General features: G+C 43.5%; 1 protein-coding gene across 2 annotated transcripts in view; it reads right to left on the reverse strand.

Moving 5' to 3' along the window:
- Positions 1-5,567: 5,567 nt before the first annotated feature.
- The window catches only part of LOC137375396 (F-box only protein 36-like), a 99,630-nt gene continuing 83,559 nt past the window's right edge, over positions 5,568-21,638 (reverse strand). For both annotated transcript variants that reach the window (XM_068042554.1, XM_068042556.1), the window contains 2 exons: positions 18,426-18,598; positions 5,568-7,322 (listed from right to left, as the gene is read on the reverse strand). In XM_068042554.1, the coding sequence (XP_067898655.1) occupies positions 7,131-7,322; positions 18,426-18,598 (365 nt within the window). In that variant the 3' untranslated portion in view covers positions 5,568-7,130. The remainder of the gene's footprint in view (positions 7,323-18,425; positions 18,599-21,638) is intronic.

Raw genomic sequence — 21,638 nt, forward strand, 5'->3', positions numbered from 1 at the left:
GAGACGAGGTAGAAGCGGCTCCTGTTCGCCCAATGTGAAATCCCGGCCCATGTTTAACTAACTTGCTGGAGTTTTTTTGTTAACATTGATGAGGGCAATGCTGTTGACATGGTATACATGGACTTCCAAAATGCATTTGATACAGTGCCACACAACAGACTAGTCAGCAAAGTTATAACTCATGGAATAAAAGGGACAGTAGCAACATTGATACGAAATTGGCTCAGTGACAGGAAACAGAGAGTAATGGTTAATGGATGTTTGTCGGGCTGGAGGAAGGTTTGTAGTGGAGTTCCCGAGGGGGTCACAGTTGGGACCCTTGCTCTTCCTGATATATATTAATGACCTATACATTGGGGTACAGGGCACAATTTCAAAATTTGCAGATGATACCAAACTTGGAACAATTGTGAACTGCGTAGAACTTCAAAAGGACATAGACAAGTTGGTGGAATGGGCAGACAAGTGGCAGATGAAGTTCAATGTGGAGAAATGTGAAGTGATTCATGTTAGTAGGAAGAACATGGAGAGACAATATAACATAAAGGCTATAACTCTAAAGGGGGTGCATGAGTCATTTAAGGTGGCAGGACAGGTTGAGAGCACTGTTAATAAAGCATACAGTATTCTAGGTTTTATTTATAGGGGTATTGAGTACAAGAGCAAGGAGGTTATGTTGAACTTGTATCAGACACTCATTCTGCCTCAGCTGGAGTATTGCGTCCAGTTCTGGCCACCACACTTTAGGAACGATGTGAAGGTATTGGAGAGAGTACAGAAAGGATTCATGAGAATGGTTCCAGAGATAAGGAACTTCAGTTATGAAGACAGATTGGAGAAGTTGGGACTGTTTTTCTTGAAAAGAAGGCTGAGAGGAGATTTGATAGAGGTTTGCCAAAATCATGAGGGGTCTGGACAGTGAAAAACTGTTCCCAGTCATGAAAGGATCAAGAATGAAAGGGCACAGATTTAAAGTGATTGGCAAAAGAAGCAAAAGCGACATGGGGAAAAACTTTTTCACACAGCGAGTGGTTAGGATCTGGAATGCACTGCCTGAGAGTGTGGTGGAGGCAGGTTCAATCAAGGCTTTCAAATGGGAATTAGACTGTTAGCTAAAAAGGAAGAATGTGCAGAGTTATGGGAGAAGGCAGGGGAATGACATTAGGTGAATTGCTCATTCGGAGAGCCAGTGTGGACGCAATGGGCTGCATGGCCTCCTTCTGTGCTGTAACAATTTTGCGATTCTGTGAAATTAGTTCTGACTGAATTCCACATTTATTCCTTATTTTGTCAGTACTAAATTGAATTTGATACTTATGCAGTGTGCTGAGATGAAATACAAAGTTTGACTGATTTAATTTTAGTATATCATATAATAAAAAACTTGTAACAATTATAAATTGCATGTTTTTACAAACTTTATCCATGGTCAGAGCTGAATCTTCATTCTAATCAACAAAACGAGGTGTATCCCTCCCAACTAAAGAATTATTTTCAGTCCTTGCAAGGTTGTATTCATGAGGTTTGAATGCAGCTATTCATTATACTGCTCCAGAGGAATGGTCGACTCTTGTGAAATTTAAAAGGATCATTCAATTTACTGAATTATCACAGAAAACAAAGCCTGAAACTAGTAGTAAAATCTAGTTTAGAAGTGCCTTTGCAAAACATTATAATGAATTAAAACTCAGGCAAAATCTCTTTTTTAAAAATATGAAAGAGATGAAGCCCTAAAACTCCAGTGGCTAAGATATTTATTTCCAAAGTATAGGTTATCAATTCCCAGCTTGTCACTTAGAATTGCTTGCTTTGACGAGCTAAGTTCATAAATTCCAAAGTGGAGGTTATAAAAGAACACGAAGCAGGTATGAGACATTTCAGCTCAGTTGGTTATGAAAAATCTGAAAATGCTTCATTTTTGCCACTTCAATCTGTTTTCCATTGAAAAGCAGCATGTAGAGTGGCTGCGGGTTAAACCTTATGGCCCATGTTGCATCCACCTAACAGAGCTTTTTGTAGAAAAATCATAAAAGCATTTACAAAGAACATGTTTGCAATTTGTTACAAATGATACATGACAGAAACCTTTTACACTGATAATAAGCAACACTTTGGGGGTGGGGGAATAACATAGAACATAGAACATAGAACATACAGCACAGAACAGGCCCTTCGGCCCACAATGTTGTGCCGATCCTTTGTCCTCTGTCAAGGACAATTTAATCTATACCCCATCATTCTCCTTTATCCATATACCTATCCAAAAGCCTTTTGAAAGTCCCTAAAGTTTCTGACTCAACAACTTCCCCGGGCAAGGCATTCCATGCCTCGACCACTCTCTGGGTAAAGAACCTTCCCCTGACATCCCCCTTATATCTCCCACCCTTCACCTTAAATTTATGACCCCTTGTAACGCTTTGCTCCACCCGGGGAAAAAGTTTCTGACTGTCTACCCTATCTATTCCCCTGATCATCTTATAAACCTCTATCATGTCACCCCTCATCCTTCTCCTTTCTAATGAGAAGAGGCCTAGAATGTTCAGCCTTTCCTCGTAAGACTTATTCTCCATTCCAGGCAACATCCTGGTAAATCTCCTCTGCACCCTCTCCAAGGCTTCCACATCCTTCCTAAAATGAGGCGACCAGAACTGCACACAGTACTCCAAATGAGGCCTTACCAAGGTCCTGTACAGCTGCATCATCACCTCACGGCTCTTAAATTCAATCCCTCTGCTAATGAACGCTAACACCCCATATGCCTTCTTCACAGCCCTATCCACTTGAGTTGCAACTTTCAATGATCTATGCACATAGACCCCAAGGTCTCTCTGCTCCTCCACATGCCCAAGAACCCTACCGTTAACCCAGTATTTTGCATTCATGTTTGTCCTTCCAAAATGGACGACCTCACACTTTTCAGGGTTAAACTCCATCTGCCACTTTTCAGCCCAGCACTGCAACCTATCCAAGTCCCCCTGCAGACGACAATAGCCCTCCTCGGTATCCACAACTCCACCAACCTTTGTATCATCTGCAAATTTACTGACCCACCCTTCGACTTCCTCATCCAAGTCGTTAATAAAAATCACAAACAGGAGAGGACCCAGAACTGATCCCTGCGGCACGCCACTGGTAACTGGGCTCCAGGCTGAGTATTTACCATCTAAGACCACTCTCTGCCTTCTATCAGTTAGCCAATTCTTAATCCAACTGGCCACATTCCCCACTATCCCATGCCTCCTGACTTTCTCCATAAGTCTACCATGGGGGACCTTATCAAATGCCTTACTAAAATCCATGTACACCACATCCACTGGTTTACCCTCATCCACTTGCTTGGTCACCTGCTCAAAGAATTCAATCAGGCTTGTGAGGCAAGACCTACCCCTCACAAAACCGTGCTGACTGTCCCGAATCAAGCAGTGTCTTTCCAGATGCTCAGAAATCCTATCCCTCAGCACCTTTTCCATCAACTTGCCTACCACCGAAGTAAGACTAACTGGCCTGTAATTCCCAGGGTTGTTCCTATTCCCTTTCTTGAACAGGGGCACAACATTTGCCACCCTCCAATCACCTGGTACCACCCCCGTCAGCAGAGAAGATGAAAAGATCATTGCCAGCGGCTCTGCAATTTCATCCCTTGCTTCCCATAACATCCTTGGATATACCCCGTCAGGCCCGGGAGACTTGTCTATCTTCAAGTTATTCAAAAACCCCAACACATCTTCCCTCCTAACGAGCACTTCCTCGAGCTTACCAGTCTGTTTCACACCGTCCTCTTCAGTAATACACCCCTTCTCATTCGTAAATACCGAAGAGAAGTACTCATTCAAAACCTCACTTATCTCTTCCGGCTCAACACACAGTCTCCCGCTATTGTCCTTGACCGGACCTATGGTCCCCCTGGTCATCCTCATATTTCTGACATACGCGTAAAAGGCCTTGGGGTTTTCTTTTATCCTACCCGCCAAGCATTTTTCATGCCCTCTCTTAGCTCTCCTAATCCCTTTCTTCAGATCCTTCCTGGCCATCTTGTATCCCTCCAGAGCTATGCCTGTGCCCTTTTTCCTCAACTTTATATACGCATCCTTCTTCTTCCTAACAAGACTCTCAACCTCTCTTGTCAACCACGGTTCCCTCACATGACCATCCCTTCCCTGTCTGACAGGGACATGCTTATCAATGGCCCCTACTATCTGCTCCTTGAAAAAGTTCCACATTTCGACCGTGCCCTTCCCTGCCAGCATATGCTCCCAACTTATGCTCCTCAGTTCCTGCCTGACAGCATCATATCTACCCTTCCCCCAATTGTAAACCTTGCCCTGTTGCACATACCTATCCCTCTCCATTACCACAGTGAATGCTACAGAATTGTGATCACTATCTCCAAAGTGCTCGCCCACCAACAGCTCTATCACTTGCCCTGGTTCATTACCTAGTACCAAATCCAATATTGCCTCCCCTCTGGTCGGGCAGGCTACATACTGAGTCAGAAAAGCTTCCTGGACATACTGCACAAACACTACCCCATCCAAACTATTCGATCTAAAGAGTTGCCAATCAATATTTGGGAAGTTGAAATCCCCCATAATTACTACCCTGTGACTTCTGCTCCTTTCCAAAATCTGTTTCCCAATCTGCTCTTCCACCTCCCTGCTGCTATTGGGGGGCCTATAGAAAACTCCCATCAAGGTGACTGCTCCTTTCCTGTTCCTGACCTCAACCCACAGTGCCTCAGTCGGCAGATCCTCCTCGAAAATTCTTTCAGCAGTTGTTACACTATTTCTAACTAACAATGCCACCCCCCCACCTCTTTTACCACCATTCCTAATCTTATGAAAACATCTATAACCAGGTACCTCCAAAAACCATTCCTCCCCCTCACCTATCCACGTTTCAGTGATGGCCACAACATCGTAGTCCCAAGTGCCCATCCACGCCTTCAATTCACTCACCTTATTCCTGATGCTTCTTGCGTTGAAGTATACGCACTTTAACCCTTCTCCGTGCCCATCTGTCCTCTGTGACAGTGCTACCTTCCCCAATACCTCACTACACTCTTTGTCTTTCTGAGTGGACCCACTGGTCCCTGGATTACAAGTCCGGTTCCCATCCCCCTCCCAAACTAGTTTAAACCCTCCCGAACAGTACTAGCAAACCTCCCTCCCAGGATATTGGTGCCCCTCTGGTTCAGATGCAGCCCGTCCTGTTTGAACAGGTCCCATCTTCCCCAGAATGCAGTCCAATTATCCAAGAACTGGAAGCCCTCCCTCCTACACCATTCCTGCAGCCACGTGTTCAGCTGTGCTCTCTCCCTATTCCTAGCCTCACTATCACGTGGCGCCGGCAACAAACCAGAGATAACAACTCTGTCCGTCCGAGCTTTCAGCTTCCAGCCTAACTCCCTAAACTCACTTCTAACATCTGTGCCACCCTTCCTTCCTACGTCGTTGGTGCCAATGTGCACCACGACCTCTGGCTGCTCCCCCTCCCCTTTAAGGATCCTGAAGACGCGATCACAAACATCACGGACCCTGGCACCAGGGAGGCAACAAACCATCCGTGCGTCTCGCCTGCGCCCACAGAACCGCCTGTCCGTACTCCTCACCATCGAGTCCCCGATGACTAGTGCTCTCCCATTCTCCCTCCTTCCCTTCTGAGCCACAGTGCAGGACCCCGTGCCAGAGGCCCGGTCACTGCAGCCTGCAGGAGCAGAAAATAGACCTACAAAATACTATGAGTAAATAAAAAGATACTTATGCCCAGCAGTGAAGCCTCATAACCCCATATCCTGCCAAAATATTCTGAAGTGTTCATTAACTGCTTAGAAAGCCCACAAAACTGAAATTGTTTAGAGCCACTTATTCAAGAATCACAGGAGGAAATGTAGGCTGGGCAATTCAGATTTCAAAAATCTAAATGTTTCTAATCCCCTATTTTTGCCATCTCTGAGCAAATGTACAATGGAAAGAAAACACAACCCGGTTTGGAGTAAATTCAGAAAATGCTTCATAACTGCAAAAACGAAGGGTATTTAAAATTGCAATATGTACTGGAGATATGGATTTTGGTGGGTGTTCAACTAAAAAAAATAAATCTTGGTGGCTCTGTAGCAAAAATCAAAATAGGATTTTCCTAACTCAATGCATACTTGCATTCTGAAACTATATTGTAACAGGAGCAACAACTCAGTAGCCTAGAAATTAAAGCCAAAAATAGATGCCCCATCTTGCGCAGGGTTTGTTCCCTGTGCCTGTATGGATATGTCCGTGGAACCCCGCCCCCCCCTCCGGATATTAAGCCTCAGACCTCATTAGAATGAATAAGGCTCTACAGCAGATCACCAAGGAGTGAATAGAGACCAGCTCCTGATAGTGCTGCAGCGGGCCACAGGTAAGTGGCCTTGGGGAGGATTGTTGGACCCTGGGTGAGAAATAGGATATCGGTCCCCTGGGGATGGCGTGGAAGGGGCGTGGGCTGAATAGTGGTAGCTGGGATCAGGAGGCCTGGAGTCAGGGGGTTGGGGGGAAAGAGTGGGTGAGACATCTTGGGGTTGGTACATCAATGGTCAAGGGGGCGGAATGGGGGGTGCAGAAGGAGATCAGGGACCGGGAGCAGGGTTTCACGGGGCCAGGTAAGGGAGACATGGTGATGTTCAGTCCTTTCATCTGAGCTCTACATTCAGAGGTATGTCACTTTTTTTTATTGGCGGTGTTCTGTAGGGCTAGCTTTACTGGCTGCCTCAGGGCAAACCAATCGTTGGGGACTTCAGGAATGCATGAGGCCTCATATTTGCCTGTGCCGCTTCAGCCAAGACTAAAAGGACTTCCCTTCTTTGTCCTTACTGAATATGCTTCCTGTCCATCATTTTGGGGACTTCAAAGGTCCTTTACCACCTGAAAAAATTGAGCTACACTGCCCAATTTCTATGCCTGTAAATCTGCAGAAAACAGAAGCAATATGAAACACATTTATAATCAGTTACAAAACAATTAGGTCCAACATGAATTGATGGATTAAAACACTCTAGGTAGTATTTGAGAAAGCAAAATGAAAATGCAAATGACAAAGAAGCAAATAATTTTCTGGTGGAAGCCACAGTCTTGTTTACAAGTCTACAACTCATGGTCTCAAACTGTCACGTCTTCTGCAGACCCCTCAACTTTTTGTCGTCTTCGTCGGATCTTTTTCTGCAGCTGGAGCTTATTGGTGAAGAAGATCTCCTTCCAACCAACCTCTACAGCCAATGCTCGCATTTCGGGCGGTATGGTGTCACAGTATCTTGAAACAATATGTTCCCAGAGTTCATCAGAGTTGCACACCTAAGAAGAAAGCAAAATAAAAACAGCAATCAGCTGTTTACTACTGAAATACGTCTTAAATAAAATCCTGCCTGTTACCGAACTAATTTGCACGACTGAAAATTTGAGCACAAAAAGCCACTTAAAAGTGCAAAAGAAATCATCACGCACCATGATATTCTTTTTGATTCCTTCCCTCCCCCCCCATCAAGTATCTCCTCCACAAACCAATTTGTTTCCTTATGAATATGAACAAATGTGGCTTGAGAGACTGGTGAGGAAGTTGAATTTGTCAGTTTCCTTATTAAAAAAATCACATATGACACAGTAATCCAGTCACGTATGTAACCAATTAGATTGGTTGCCTTGTTTTTGAAATCTGTGGAAATGTCTGTTTTGTGCATTGTACTACCTTATGTTCATTTCAAACAAAATTACAAAAGTTCTATATTCACAAGTGATTAAAATTGGAGATGAATCACAAGACACTTCTCTATAAATTTCATCTGCCATGTGCCTGCCCATTTCACCAGTCTGTTATGTCCTTCTGAAGTGTGTTACTATCCTCCTCACTGTTCACTGCACGATAAGTTTAATGTCATCTGTATATCCAAGTCCAGGCCATTAATATATATCAAAAAGAGCAGTGATCCCAACACCGCCCCTTCGGGAAACGCCAGTGCACACTTCCCTCCAGTCTGAAAATAACTTTTTGCTACTTCTCTCTGCTCTCTGTCCCTTAACTAATTTTGTTTCCACGCAGCCACTGCCCCTTTACTGATAATCCTGACCTTGAGTTGCGACTTTCGATGATCTTATGATGAACTTTTAATAAACTAAACTAGTGTTATTAACATGTTAAAGTTATATGTATTATGGAAAAAAATAACAAAAAGTAATACAATGTTTTCTTCATTTAACTTCTAAGATTATTTTAAAAACAGAAAAGTGAACGTCAACTTATTACAATGTGTACCAATAAACTGAGCAGGATCAGGGTTTCTTTTCACGCTAAACTGAAATTAGGCTCTCACTCAGGAAGCTGCCAAGGAAACTGAGGGGATTGTGCACACAGGGTAAAAATAAAGAGCAAAAAGTGAAATTGGAGGCGCATCACCATGAGTACATGTCAGAGGTTTGTGCAAGAAAAGGATTGCAAAACCATTTCAACAGGAGGAAGTATATTCTTCCAGAGTCAGAGGCACCAGAACTGAGTGACTCTCGACAGATTTAAATTGGCGCATGGAATGGAGGGAGAATATTAAAAGGCATTGTGGATATCAATCGTCTAATTCTTTGCCATTAGACAATCTGATTATAAATATTTTATATATTAAGAAAAGATGTACTTAGCAGTACTTAGATTAAAGATTGCACATTCTTTTGATCTGCTGCTAATAATATAACTAACAAAGTTAATGAATATGGTGAATTGCGTGGGGTACTTGATGGAAATTGACTGTAATCTGAAGTAAGTAGGCCCTGTTTTTTCCAGTAAAGCCATTGTAGCAGTGTGATTAAAGTGCAATCTGAAGTAATTTCTTTTGTTTCAATATTCTGAGAACACATTTCAACAGCACCCTCTATTGGTTACAGCAAATTGTTCAAAATCAGAACTGTGCTCACTACTGGGTTGATGTTAGAACTTAATTCAAATATATTTTTCTTAAATTTCTTTGTGGTTCTCAAGTTCTTATTGGAGAAAAGAGCACTTTTTACAAGCGTAGGACCCCCAAGTTTGAAGTTTCTCCTGTAGTCTGCCTGATTTTGTGGCATTAATTGGGCAGGCAGGTAGTAGGGTATCATTGCACCAGCTCTCTGCCCATTTGGCATTCAAGGCATTTTCAACTGTCAGCAGGAGTCCACCAGTTTTTGGTGGATACATGTAAATGAGTTGGTGTTGCCACATGTCCCACCTCATACCTGATGAACCTGATCACATTCTTTTGAAGAGGTGACTAAAGTAATGAATAGGGAAATGTCTATGGATGCTATTTATATGGACATCCAGAAAGCATTTTATAAAGTCCCTAAAAGACTGTTAGCTAAAGTTGAAGTTCATGGAATTGAAGGCAAATTACTGACCTGGTCAGGAAATTAGCTAAGCGGTAGGATACAAAGAGTAGGGATAATGGGCAGGTTCTCAAATTGGCAGGATATGATTAGCGGCATCCTGCAAGGATCTGTGTTGGGGCCTCAAGCACTTAACATATTTATTAATGACTTAGATGTGATGGAAAGCGACATATCCAACTTTGCTTATGACACAAGATAGGCGACATTTTAGGCAGTATATATGCAAGCATAAAATTATAAAGAGATATTGATAGTGAATGGGCAAATATTTTGGCAAATGGATTTCAGTGTAGGCAAATGTGAGATCATCCACTTTGGACCTAGAAAGAATAGAACAGGATACTTTCTAAAGGGTGAAAACAGTGGAGGTCCAGGTACACAGATCATTAAAATGCCATGAACAGACACAGAAAATTATCAAAAAAGCTAATGAAATGCTGGCCTTTATATCTACAGGACTAGAATATAAGGAGGTTGAAGTCATGCTTTAACTATACAAAGCCTGGTTAGACCACGTAGAGTACTCTGAGAAGTTCTGGGCACCACACCTCAGGAAAGATAAATCAGCCTTGGAAGGAGTGCAACATAAGTTTACCAGAATGATACATGGACTGCAAGGGTTAAATTATGAGGAGAGATTACACAAACTACGTTGTATTCCCTGGAATTTACACAAGAATTAGGAGCAGGAGTAGACCATATGGCCCACTGAGCCTGCTCCGCCATTCAATACGATCACGGCTGAACACAGGCTTCAACTCCACTTTCCCGCCTGTCTGCTTGCCATATCCCTTGATTCCCTGAGAGACCTAAATCTGTCTATCCCAGCCTTAAAATGTATTCAACGATGGAACATCCACCACCCTCTGGGGTAGAGAATTCCAAAGATTCTCAACCCTTTGAGTGAAGTAATTTCTCCTCATCTCAGTCCTAAATGATCAGCCCCTTATCCTGAGACTGTGCCTCTGTGTTTTAGATTCCCCGACCAGCAGAAATAATCTCTCAGCATCTACCCTATCCAGCTTCTACAGAATCTTATATGTTTCAATGAGATCGCCTCGCATTCTTCTAAACTCCAGAGAATATGGGCTCAATTTACTCAGCCTATCAAAGGACAACCTCCTCATCCCAGGGATCAATTTAGTGAACCTTCGCTGTAATGCCTCCAATGCAAGTTTAGCCTTCCTTAAATGTGGAGATCAAACCTGCACACTGTACTATAGAACCATAGAAACATTACAGCACAGAAAGAGGCCATTCAGCCCATCGTGTCTGCACCGGCTGAAAAAACTAGCCATCTATTCGAATTCTACCTTCCAGCAACTGATCCGTAGCCTTGCAGGTTACAGCACCTCAGATGCAGGTCCAGGTCCAGATGTGGTCTCACCAAAACCCTGTACAATTGTAGCAAGTTGAAGGTTAAGGGGTGATTTAATCCAAGATTTCAAGATATCAAGGGGAACAGATAGGGTAGATAGTGAGAAACTATTTGTGCTGGTTTGGATTCTAGGACAAGTGGCAGAGTCTAGAAATTAGAGCCAGACCTTTCAGCAGTGAAATTAGGAAACACTTCTACACAGCAAAGGTGGTAGAAATTTGGAACTCTCTTCCACAAACAGCAATTGGCGCTATATCAACTGTAAATTTTAAATCTGAGATTGAACAATTTTGGTTATCCAAAGGGGATATGGGGCAAAGGCAGGGATATAGTCATGTCACAGTTCAGCCATGATCTCATTGAATGGCATAACAGTCTCGAGAGGCTAAATGGCCTACTCCTGTTCCTTCCTATGGTTCCATAATTCACACATTTATGCTGAAGCCTAACACCAGCATAAAACGGGAACAGAATTTTTAGGTCCCGCCGGAGAAGGGCAGGCATTAAAAATATTGCCACTTCCCCGGCTACATCCCGACCCCGGAGGCGGGATGAGGTGGTGGGGGGTCGGGGGGCAGCAAGGCTACCCATCTGGAAGTGGTGGATAGCCAATTGAACTAACCAAAGGCCTATTGTCAGAGGCCGACTGGGATTTTCCAGGTCCCTGCAGGCTGTGAGGGACAGTAAAGCCTCCTGGCGGCAGACTGGCGGGGCTGGTGCTCCAGGCAGGCTTAGAGGCTCTTCCTGCCTGTCTAGGTTGAGCAGCAGCTGCAGTCCACCCTGTGGCTGCAATGGCCTTTTTTAAAATTTAATTTTGCGAATGTTGGAGAGAGGGCGTCCCCTCATTCTCACTTACCTGCCATGACAGCCTGCTGCTGCTTTCAAGCTGAAGGACCTCCTAATCGCTCTCCAGCTTCGACAGTCTATCCATGGTGAGCCCGCTCTCTGGCCATTAATTGGCAAATTTTGGGAAAATCACAGGTGAATGACTGTTCCCCAAACAGTCCAAGCTGCTGACCCCCATCTGAGCCTGATGGTGGGGTCCTGAAGCCCGCAGGAAAATCCTGCACCGGTGTTCGGGATTGCTAGGTACTACTTTGAAGGGAAAGGCAGTGGGGATCTACATTTTACCGTTTCCACCTAGTTTGCCATTGCCTTTCTACTATTTCCTATGGGTCTACCACATCCCCATTGCTGTTTCAGACAGTGCACAATGGCGTGCCTAATGGGAATCCCTGGTTATCTTTGCTTCTTGGAACGAGAGGAGCAGCTGAGGATGGCCAGGCTCGGAAAACTGTATTTGAGGCTCAAAACATCCATCCGCTGGTACATCAACACCCTCCAGTTATGGGACGTTATCTCCTACATAGAATGAACTGCACAGAAAGAGCCATTCTGCCCAACAGGTCCATGCCAGTGTTTATGCTCCATATGAGCCTCCCCCCACCCTACTTCATTTAAGCTGGTCAACATATCCTTCTATTTCTTTCTCCCTCATGTAGTTGCCTAGTTCCCCCTTAAATACGTCTACGCTACTTGCTTCAACTACACCTTGTGACAGCAAGTTCCACATTCTAACCATTCTCTGGGTAAAGAAGTTTCTCCTGAATTCTTTACTAGATTTATTCACACCTATCTTTTATTTATAGCCCCTAGTTTTGAAGCCTGCACAATTGGAAATGTTATTTCTATATCTATCCTATTAAACCCTTTTATAATTTTAAAGACCTCAATCAGATCATCCCTTAATCTTTTTTTCTAAAGAAAAGGGCCCGAGCCACTTCAATCTTTCCTGATATGTATAACCTCCCAGTTCTGGTGTCATCCTAGTAAACATTTTTGTGCCCTTTGTGCCTTTTTATAATATGGACACCAGAACTGATCAAAGTACTCCAAACAACTGCAAAGAAAGGAGTGTGTTGATGTTTCAGGCATATGTCTATCAACATTTTTCCTTGCTTTACAGATGTTGCCTGACTTGCAGGGTGGGAAGCAAGTTGACTGTCAGTGACTATGGTAATTCACTGTTTGGAATTGTTGTGGAGTGTCAATGCTTATAATAATAGAATCATGGAATCAGAGAATGGTTACAGCACAGTAGGACACTATTCAGCCCATCATGTCCTGGCAGTCTTCCTGCAAGAACTACTCTGCTAGTCCCACTTCCCTGCCCTTTAGCGCTGCAAAGTTTTTTTTCTCTTCAGGTGCTTATCTTAATTCTCTTAAAACCACAATTGAAAATCTGCCTCCAACTATCTCAGGCGGCGCATTCCAGATCCTAGCCGTTTGCTGCATCAAAAAATTTCCCCCCATGTTGCTGTTACTTCTTTTGCCAATCACTTTAAATCTGTGTCCTCTGATTCTTGGCCCTTCCACCAATGGGTACAGTTTCTTCCTATCTCCTCTGTCCAGATCCCTCATGATTTTGAACACCTCTATCAAATCTACTCTCAACCTTCTCTTCTCGAAGGAGAACACCAGATTCTTCAAACTATCCTCATTACTGAAGTCTCTCATCCCTGCAACTATTCTCGTAAACCTTTTCTACACTCTTTTTAAAGCCTTCACATCCTTCCTAAAGTGTATTGCCCAGAATGGGACACAATACTCCAATTGAGGCTAAAATAGTGTTCTTTAAAAGGCTCATACTTTTGTACCCTATACCTCTATTTAAAAAGCCCAGGATCCATATGCCTTTTTAACCACTTTCTCAACCTGCCCTGCTACCTTCAACAATTTGTGCACATATGCCCCAGGTCTCTCTGTTCCTGTACCTCCTTTAGAATTGTATCTTTTAGATTATATTGCCTCTCCCTGTTCTTCCTACCAAAATGTATCACTCACACTTCTCTGCATTAAATTTCATCTGCCATGTGTCCACTCGTTCAATCAGCCTGTCTATGTCCTCCTGAAGTCTATCACTATTCTCCTCACAGTTCACAATACATTAGAGTTTCGTGTAATCTGCAAATTTTGAAACTGTGCCTTGTACACTTAGCTCTAGGTCATTAACATAGATCAAGAAAAGCAGTGGTCAGAGTGCCAACCCCTGGGGAACCTCACTGTATACCTTCCTCCAGTCTGAAAAATAACCGTTCACCACTACTCTCTGTTTGCTGTCACTCAGCCAACTTTGTATCTATGCTGCCACTTTTTATTCCATGTGCTTCAACTTTCTGGCAAGCTGATTATGTGGCACTTCATCAAACGCCTTTTGGAAATCCATGTACACCTCATCAACCATCTCTGTTAACTCATCAGAAAATTCAATCTAGTAAGTTTATCACAATCTGCCTTTAAATCCATGTTGGCTTTCCTTTAATTAGTTCACACTTGTCCAAATGACTGTTAATTTTGTCCTGGATTATAATTTCTAAAAGCTTTCCCACTACTGAGTTTAAACTGACTGGCCTGTAGTTGCTGGGTATATCCTTACACCCTTTTTGAATAAGTGTTACGACTGAGGTGGGAGGAGTGCACTGTCTTTTCTAGTTAAACTTCTCCACGGGTCACAACATCTACTTAAATGCTGACTGATACAGTCAATCATATACTCTATTTTTATCCCAGAATAAAATACACCAAACATGTTTCTTTAATAAACAACAAAATTATCAGATTATAAAACAAGACTTAACCAATAACAATGCAAAACATTAACACTCAGATTAAAATATGAAAGTTCCCAAAAAACTACTTTGGCCAAATACTTGCTAATTTTTGATGAAAAAAGAAGATATGGAAGAAAGTCAGTTGTCCCCTTTTTCTGGTATCTGGGTATACAGAAATGGGTCACTAGGATCGTTTCAGAAGCAGTCCGTCCTGGAGATGTCGAGAATTATTCTCGTAGGCTTTCTCGGAGAAATGTGGCATCAATGTTTTTCTGCCAGCACACACTTGAATCGCAGTATTTTTTTTCCAGATCCTCAGGAGCTATCCAGCACCAGGGATTTTTGCTCTTTCAACTGAATCTTGGCAGGATTTCTTCAAAAAGGTAAAGAAGGAGGTGAACTGGGTGATTTCTTTCTCCTTGCAGGAAAACACCAACTGTCTTCAAACAGTTTACACCACAACTAACTGAAAACAATCCAAACCCCAAACAGAGAGTCGACCTCCTGACCTCCAAAAACCTTGACATGTGGCTTCTCAGTAACCATTTTCCCCCAAGTCACCAAGGGTTCTACTGTTTACTGAGCCCAAATCACAGGTGGCCTCCAGCACAGGTGGCTTTCAAACAACATCTTGTCCTGTCGTTGAACTTGGTAAAAAAAACACATCCATGGAATCTTTTCAGTTTTAACAAGTCCTCAAAAAATTAAAATATTAAAAATAATGGAGCACTTTCGTAACACAAGGGTGTAACATTTGCAATTCTCCAGTCCTCTGGCACAAGGCCCTTACCTAAAGAGGATTGCAAGATTATGGCCAGAGCCTCCACAATTTCTACCCTTACTTCCCTCAGCATTCTGACATGCGTCCCATCAATCCTGGTGACTTATCAACTTTGAGCACAGCTGTCTTTTCTAATACCTACTCTATCAATTGTTAGCTCATCCAGTATCTCAACTACTTCCTTTTTACTACGACTTTAGCAGTATCTTCTTCCTTGATAAAGACTGATGCAAAGTACTCATTTAGTAGCTCAGCCATGCTCTCTGCCTTCATGCAAATGTCCCCTTTTTTTGTCCCTCATCAGCACCCCCCACCCCCCTTACCACTCTTTTACTATTTATATGCCTATAGAAGACTTTTGGATTCACTTTTATGTTAGCTGCCAGTATCTTCTCATGCTCCATCTTTGCCTCTCTCATTTTCGTTTTCTCTTCCCCTATGAACTTTTTACATTCATCCTGGTTCTCCTTTGTATCATCAATCTGACATTTGTAATATTCCCCCTTCTTCTGTTTCATCTTACTCTCTGTTTTATCATCCAGGGAGTTCTGACTTTGGTTGCCCTACCATTCCCCATGTGGGAACACACCTCAATTGTACCTGAACCATCTCTTTAAAAGCAGCCCATTGTTTCCTTACTATTTTCCCTGCCAATCTTTGATTTTGATTTACCCGGGACAGATCCATTCTTATCCTCTGAAATTGGCCCTCCTCCAATTAAGTATTTTGATTCCAGATTGCTCCTTGTCCTCTTCCATAAATAACCTAAACCTAATGATACAATGATCACTGTTCCCTAAATGCTCCCCTACTGGCACTTGTCCCACCTCATTCCTCAGAACCAGATCCAGCAATGCCTCATCCTCGTTGGGCTGGAAACATACTGATCAATACAATACTGCCAAATGCAGTTCAGAAATTCTTCCCCTCTCTGCCCTTTACACTATCTAGTCTACATTAGGATAATTATCACTACTTCACAGTTTTTGCACCTCTCTCTAATTTCGTTGCAAATTTGTTCCTTTATACCTTTCCCACAATGAGATTTGGTGTAATGGCACCTTGATTGTTTCTTAAATCTAACCAAATAGATTCTGTCCTGACCCCTCCAGAATACCTGCTCTCTCCAGCAGTGTAATATTTTCCTTAATCAATAGTGCCAGCTCTCTTCCTCATCTTTCCTCAACAGCTTGTATCCAGGAATATTTAGTGCCCAGTCTTGGCTTTTCTTTTTAAGCTAGGTCTCCACTATCAGCACATCATCATATTCTCATGTGGCTGTTTGCACCTGCAGCTCACCAACCTCATTTGCCATGTCTTTCACATTTATATACATGCACCGTAAACCTAATTTAGACCTTATTGCATTCCGTCTTAGTCTAACCCCATGTAATACCTTACTATTTCTTACTCCAACAGATCAGATCAGAGCTTTGCAATCCTGCCAAATCCAGTCGTGAATGGTGGTGGACTGTTAAACAACTAATAGAAGGCAAATACTTCACAAATATCCTCATATGATGGGGGAGCCCAGTACTTTGGTGCAAAAGACAAGGCCAAAGCATTTGCAACCATCGCCAGCCAGAAGTGCTGAGTGGATGACCCAGTTTGGCTATCTCTTGAGGTCCTGAGTATCACAGTTGCCAGTTTTCAGCCAATTCAATTCACTTCACATGATATCAAGATGTGGCTGAAGGCACTGGATACTGCAAAGGCTATGTTGCAACATTCCGGAAATAGTATTGAAGACCTTTGCTCCAGAATTAGTCACGCAGTTAGCTACAACACTGGTGTATATCCGACAATGTGGAATATTTCCCAAGTCTGTTCTGTCCACAAAAAGCAGGACAAGTCCAATCTGGCCAATGACCGCTTCATCAGCCTCCGCTCGATCATCAGCAAAGTGATGGAAGGAGTCATCAATGGTGCTATAAAGCAGCACTTACTCAGCAATAACCTGGCAAAATTAAGCCAATGGGAATTGGGGGAAAACTCTCTGCTGGTTGGAGTCATGCCTAGCACAAAGGAAGAAGGTTGTGGCTGTTGAAGGCCACTCATCTCAGTTGCAGGACATCTCTGCAGGAGTTCCTCAGGGTAGTGTCCCAAGCCCAACCATCTTCAGCTGCTTTATCAATGATCTGCCTTTCATCATAAGGTCAGAAGTTGGGATGTTCGCTGATGATTATACAACGTTCAGCACCATTCACGACTCCTCAGATACTTGAAACAGCCCATGTCCAGATACAGCAAGACCTGGACAATATTCAGGCTTAGGCTGATAAGTGGCAAATATTTGCACCACACAAGTGTCAGGCAATAACCATCTCCCCTTGACATTCAATGGCATTACCATTGCTATATCCCCCACTATCAACATCCTGGGGGTTACTATTGACCAGAAACTGAACTGGACCAGCCATATAAATTCTGTGGCTACAAGAGCAGGTCAGAGGCTCAGAATTCTGAGGCAAATAACTCAGCTCCTGACTCCTCAAATCCTGTCTTTTATCTACAAGGCACAAGTCGGGAGTGTGATGGAATACTCTCCACTTGCCTGGATGGGTGCAGCTCCAACACCACTCTGGAAGCTCGACACCATCCAGGACAAAGCAGCCCATCCAACAACTTAAACATTCACTCCCCCACCACTAACACACAGTGGCAGCAGTGTGTACTATATACAAGATGCACTGCAACAACTCACCACACCTCCTTTGACAGCACGTTCCAAATCTGTGATCTCTACCACCTAGAAGGCAGCAGAGGCATGCAAACACTACCATCTGCAAGTTTCTCTCCAAGCTACACACTATCCTGAGTTGGAAGTATATCACCACTCCTTCACTGTTTCTGGATTAAAATCCTAGAACTCCCTAACAGCATTGTGGGTGTACCTACACATCTAGGACTGCAGAGGTTCAAGAAGATGACTCACCACCAAGTAGGAATGAGCAACAATGCTGGCCTTGCTAGCAATGCCCACATCCCATGAACAAATAAAAAAAAAAACTCTCATGCTATTTGTCTCTTCCAATTCTTCATGCACCTTGTTTCTTCTTTCTAATGCTACATCTTGGTGCCCATCCCGTTGTTTAAATGGGATCAGTGCTTTCAGAAAATTAGCCATTAACTACATTTTTTCAGTCTTTGAGTGAGTATTTTCATTGATCTGCTTCCCATTGGCTATTAGAAACAAGTATGACAGGATTCAAAACTAAATTATTCTAACTTTTCAGTTTTCTGAAATATTAATACAATTACCAAAACAATCACTTTACCTTTTCAAATTTTCTGGATGTTTGGGAAAGTCTGGCAATATCCTCTAGCTCCAAAAATGAAATTATGTACATGAGCTGGGCTTTAGGAAGGCGATCGAGATAATCAAACTGATGTTGACACAGATTGCAAATATACTTGAGGACTTCATCGCCAAAAACTACACCAATGTGAACTAAAATTCAAAACAAAGAAACAGGTGTTCAGAAAAAATCATTTTAATAATAATCCTCTTTAACCTTCATTCTTTTTAAAAAAACATGATTGTTGCAGTACCTGCATTGGGGAATGTGCATCACCTGAGATGTGTGCTATGGCCATGTTTGTGGCTGAGGCTTGGAAACCCAATGTAAAGCCTTAGAAAATACTTGGGCCCTTAGAAGTGAGCAGAAGCAGAGTGCAGTAAGACTCTTGCCTGTTGCTTAGGTCTCATTAGGACTCTGGTCCAAATCAAAAGGGGGAAGACTCTGTCCTTATTGGGCTGAGGATTGAACTAATTTTGCTTCATTCTCCACAGGGAATATTTGCTCGTTCACAAGAACAGACCTATTGTCATAATGTCAAAAATGTCCTCTAGGAACTTTGTATATAGTAATTTTCCCGGAGCTTACTTTTATGATATGTGAAAGAAATGAAAGAATTGGATACAGCTCTAAAGAGCACGTCCCATTTAGATGCACTGTTTATTGTCAAGCTTTCAAACTTATGAATTTCAGCTAAATTTCAGCTAAATTTTCAGAAGGTTCCTGCAACTTCTGATTTTCACTTACCTTGGTTATCTATAAATTATTGTAATCGCCTCAGTTTGGATCAGTTTTGTAAGTCTGATTCCATGATATTTGTGAATTGAAAAGATTAATAACGGTTAATGTTTAACTGCAACCTGTTCAAAGTTTGCAATATGGTTTGCTTTTACTACGATTGCTTGCTAAATCTAAACTCTACTGAGAGCAAGATATGTGCTTCATAACACACTGTAAAAAATGTTCACTGAGTGAAACCACATCATTTCAAAATTGAATTTTTATAAAAGCTCATAACCGACCTCCTTCCCCTCCACAATTGCAGCCAACGTTTAATTTTAGTCATAAGAGACTTGAGGCTAAAAATTCAATTAGGTCCATTAGCAGGTATAGAAATCACGAAGTGCAATTCCACTGTGTCCCGTCGAGTTGAGGCAAGTAGCGCGCAAACTTTGTGCTGCCTGCTCCTTTTAATGACTGTGGCGTGCAGCCAAATGCAAAATACTCTGCTGACTAGCTGCACACTCAAAGTGGGGGCCAAGAGCGTGTAGCTAGCATGATATACAGCTAGCCTGCATTTCTGAAAGGCAGCCTGCTCCTCTTAAAGGGGAGGTGCACTCATGCTACAGCAGCTGCTGGAACTGTGTCACAAAGTCTTTGAGGGTAGGAAGGAGACTGCAAATGGAGCAACAGGCCAGAGAGAGGCATCCCAGGTTCTATAATACAGCAAAGGAGACATTAGTCCAGGAGGTAGAGAGGAGGAGAGGGGTGTTGATTCCACAGGAAGCCAACAGGCCCTCAAAGCATACCCTCTGAAGGAAAAGGGAGCAAGTGGCCACGGAAATCAGTTCCTGGAATCTGGACCCAAGGACCTGGCTGTAGTGGCAGAGAAAGTTCAGTGACCTCACACGAATGGCAAAGACCAGTAAGTGGTTCTGCAAAGGACACCTTCTACCCACCACATCTGCAACCTTTCACGCTGCTCAATGCACCACAATCCCATCACTCATCCATCAGCAATCAGGACTCATGCTTAACATTCAGATGCTCCACCTCACTCGCACAATGCTGCACCCTCATACCCACATCTTGCAGCTTCCACAAAGTTCCAGCTATTCAGCTAGGACAGGCACATCATTCAAATACATTGCAACACACTTGCTGACACTCCTCTCTCTTGCAGGACAAGGTTGCACATAACAGGAGGAAGCAGCAGAGGACCGACAGGGGATGGGCATGCCTTCATCTCTTAGCCTTTTGGAGGAGACAGTGCTTTGTATTATAGGACTGGCAGTCACCGAGACCGTTCCACCTAGCATCACCAAAAAAATTCAGCATGACTATATGACACAGCCTTATGCACCTCCTCACCTCCCAGCACACCCTTATCCAGCTATTTGGCATGAAGTGCAAGCTGCACATGGTGTGACCATGGACATCTTGCATTCCACCATAATCCCCTTCCCTCACCCCAACCCTTCCAAACTGCATTTCTGCTTTCAGATAACCAAGGCCTGCCCTCAGCCAACCGGTGCAGCCTCACCATGAAGGGCACAGCATCTGATAAAGAAACAACGTCACTCAATCTGACACGCACAGCCATCATCTCACACATTGGTATTGCATGTACTTTAGAGGGTAGAATGGAGTTAGAATTGTCACATGGTGAGTCACTGGGCACAAGTGGGTGGCAGCTAGGCTGGGGGAAAGGATAGTGCATGTGGCAGCTCACCGAGGGCGAGGTTGCACACAGGTTCTGCTGCAGAGGACTCAGATGAGGACTTTGATAGGTTGGCGTACAGGAGAAGGCTGATGGGAGTGCACAGGTGCATCGGCAGGCATGCAACAGAGCCCGTTGCCAGTGTTGAAGAATATGGAGGAGTCCGGCTCCAACTTTGCACATGGCTTTGCAGAGCTTGGAACCCCTACTTTCCAGCATGGAAGTCATGGCCAACGACATCAGCGCACTTATGGACTCAACTGTGATGCAGCGTCTGGTGGTAGATGTCTCAGTTTCCATTGAAGCACAGGCAGAAGCCATCCAATGTTTCAGTGATGCAGTGGGAGTTCAGATTGAGGACATGAGATCAATGCATGTTGCGATGCAAGCCCAGCTTGGTGCCATCATGGCTGCTGGTACCAGCGCTCAAAAGGAGCATGCAGGGTCTCTCAGCAGTCCAGCAATCTGTGCTCCAGCAGATTACTAGGCTTGCTGAAATGCCACCCGGTAGGAGTGGCAATGGCTCCATGGAGCATGAACCGGTTGTCCTCGCTCAGGTGGACAGCATTCGTCCTCCCACCACTGCCACTCCGCCAGTGCCCTTGCTGTTGCCTTTTAGCCAGCCTGCCCTGTCTCTGCCACCCAAACCGTGCAGTCTGAAACCAGGCCCTCAAGGCCCACAGCTGTTCGAGAGAGTCCCGCAAGACCATCTGCAGTCTCCTCATGTAAATGTCAGCCCTCCACCAGCTGCG

The sequence above is a fragment of the Heterodontus francisci genome, chromosome 11 (assembly GCF_036365525.1).
Source record: "Heterodontus francisci isolate sHetFra1 chromosome 11, sHetFra1.hap1, whole genome shotgun sequence".
NCBI lineage: Eukaryota > Metazoa > Chordata > Chondrichthyes > Heterodontiformes > Heterodontidae > Heterodontus > Heterodontus francisci.